The 1,925-nt window shown below is 63.9% G+C and overlaps 1 protein-coding gene across 1 annotated transcript in view; it reads left to right on the top strand.

Moving 5' to 3' along the window:
* The window catches only part of SLC6A18 (solute carrier family 6 member 18), a gene marked incomplete at its 3' end in the record, with an annotated part of 17,861 nt that extends 15,942 nt beyond the window's left edge, over positions 1 to 1,919 (top strand). The window contains exons 10-12 of the mRNA XM_008060709.1: positions 270 to 429; positions 588 to 750; positions 1,792 to 1,919. Coding sequence (XP_008058900.1) covers positions 270 to 429; positions 588 to 750; positions 1,792 to 1,919 — 451 coding nt within the window. The remainder of the gene's footprint in view (positions 1 to 269; positions 430 to 587; positions 751 to 1,791) is intronic.
* Positions 1,920 to 1,925: the final 6 nt, after the last annotated feature.

Genomic DNA, 1,925 nt, shown 5'->3' with positions numbered 1-1,925 from the left:
CAGCAGGGAGGGAGGGCGGGGAGGGAGAAAGGATGGAGAGAGGAGGGATGAAGGAAGGGTGGGGAGGATAAAGGGAGGGAGGGTGTACAGGAAGAAGGGAAGGAGAGTGAGGAGGGAGGGGAGGAGGCAGGAGGGAGGGTGAGGCCTCCAGCCCCTCTGCCCTGAGGCCAAGGCCCCTAGTAGGTTCTCACTGCTCTCCAGCGCAGGGAGAAGGGGAAGGGGGGTGCGAGACCTGGGGTCTCAGCGCCCCACCCAGCTGTGCGTTGCAGGGCTGGTCTGCCTGGTCTGCTTCCTGTCTGCCACCTGCTTCACGCTGCAGTCCGGAAACTACTGGCTGGAGATTTTCGACAGTTTCGTCGCCTCCCTGAACCTGATCATCTTTGCCTTCTTTGAGGTCGTGGGTGTCATCTACGTTTACGGGATGAAACGGTGAGCCTCTCCCGCCCTGAGCTCCTTGGGGACTCTGCCAGGTGGGGCGGGCCAGCTGCAGGGACCCCAGGCTCTGTCCTGGGCCAGTCCTGGTGGCCTTTGGCTCCGCAGTGGACCTCAAAGGGCTGCATGGGGCACCTGAGCTGAGTCTCGTGCAGGTTCTGCGACGACATTGCGTGGATGACCGGGAGGCGACCCGGCCTCTACTGGCGGGTGACCTGGAGGGTCATCAGCCCCCTAATGCTGCTGACTGTCATCGTGGCCTATATCAGCCTCCTGGCCCGGAAGCCACCCACCTACAGGGCCTGGGACCCCCAACACGTAAGTCCTTCTAGGGAGGCTGGGGCCCTCGGGCGTGGAGTGCTGCGGGGTCATCCAGGCCTGGGGAACCCACACGGTGCACAGTCACCCTCTTGCAGCCCCATGGTCACTTCTGCCTGGATAGCCGGGGTGAGGACAGGAGCGACTCTGAGGCCTGAGACTGTGGCGCCATGTTCCCATTGCTATCAGAGGTGACACTGAGAAGGCCTGGCAAGGGCCTTGGTCAGTGGAATGTCTGAGCCATGTCCAGACCCTGGGGACACCACAGGCCCCTCCAGCCCCTCCCTCAGGGAGGTGGCCTTGGACCAGGCTCGTCCTGCAATGTGGAGGTCGGCGGCCTAAACCTCCCTGTCCAGATCAGATGAGGGATGTTGCACGCACAGGGTGCCCCTGAACGGCCCCTTAGCCTGGTCATTTTGGCTTGTGGCTCTTTCTGTGCAAGACGCTCGAGGAGGGAGCGCCATGTCGGCTGTGCTCTGAAAATCCCCCCGCACCTTGCCTGTGCCACCCTTCTCAGGAGAGTGGGCCCAGTTCCCCCCACTTGCCCTCGAGCCCTGCAGGGGAAAGGGAAGGACGCTGCACTTCCTGGAGTAAGTTCACGGACATGGCACAGTTGACTCCATGGCACAGCCCTGTGCAGCCTCTCAAGAAGCACCTGCAGGGGCCGCACCGTGTGGAGCCAATAGCACCCCATCTCAGAGGGCAGGAACCTGGGGACATGGGTCCAGCCAGGCCCCAGAGTCAAGGCCATGCAGCCCTTAAAGTTAGGCCGGCCTCTCCTCCACCCAATGCAGCGAGGCTCCGCCCAGTGCCCACACCCCCCCAGGGGAGCAGCAGCCAGTGGCCACAGCTTCACCCTTTCCATTCTCATCGACCTAGAGCACCTGGGCTCCTGCCCTCTCAGTTCAGGAAGAGATGCAGGATGCTGCCAGGCAGCCGAACTCCTGGTGCGCTGAGGACCGGCCCGGTCCAGGGTGGCCCGTGGCCTGGGCACCATCCCTGCCAAGGACACGCAGCTCACCGCGGGGTCTGTGTCCACAGGCGCAGTTCCCCTCGCGGCAGGAGAAGCTCTACTCAGGCTGGGTGTTGGCCACCTGCATGCTGCTGTCCTCACTGCCCACGCTATGGATCCCGGGGGCCGCGCTAGCCCTGTTGCTCTCCCGGCAGGGGCGGAG

Source organism: Carlito syrichta, unplaced genomic scaffold (assembly GCF_000164805.1).
Source record: "Carlito syrichta isolate Samal-C Ts95f unplaced genomic scaffold, Tarsius_syrichta-2.0.1 Scaffold304707, whole genome shotgun sequence".
NCBI lineage: Eukaryota > Metazoa > Chordata > Mammalia > Primates > Tarsiidae > Carlito > Carlito syrichta.
The sequence above is the reverse complement of the archived record's forward strand: the minus strand, read 5'-3'. Positions and strand labels throughout refer to the sequence as shown.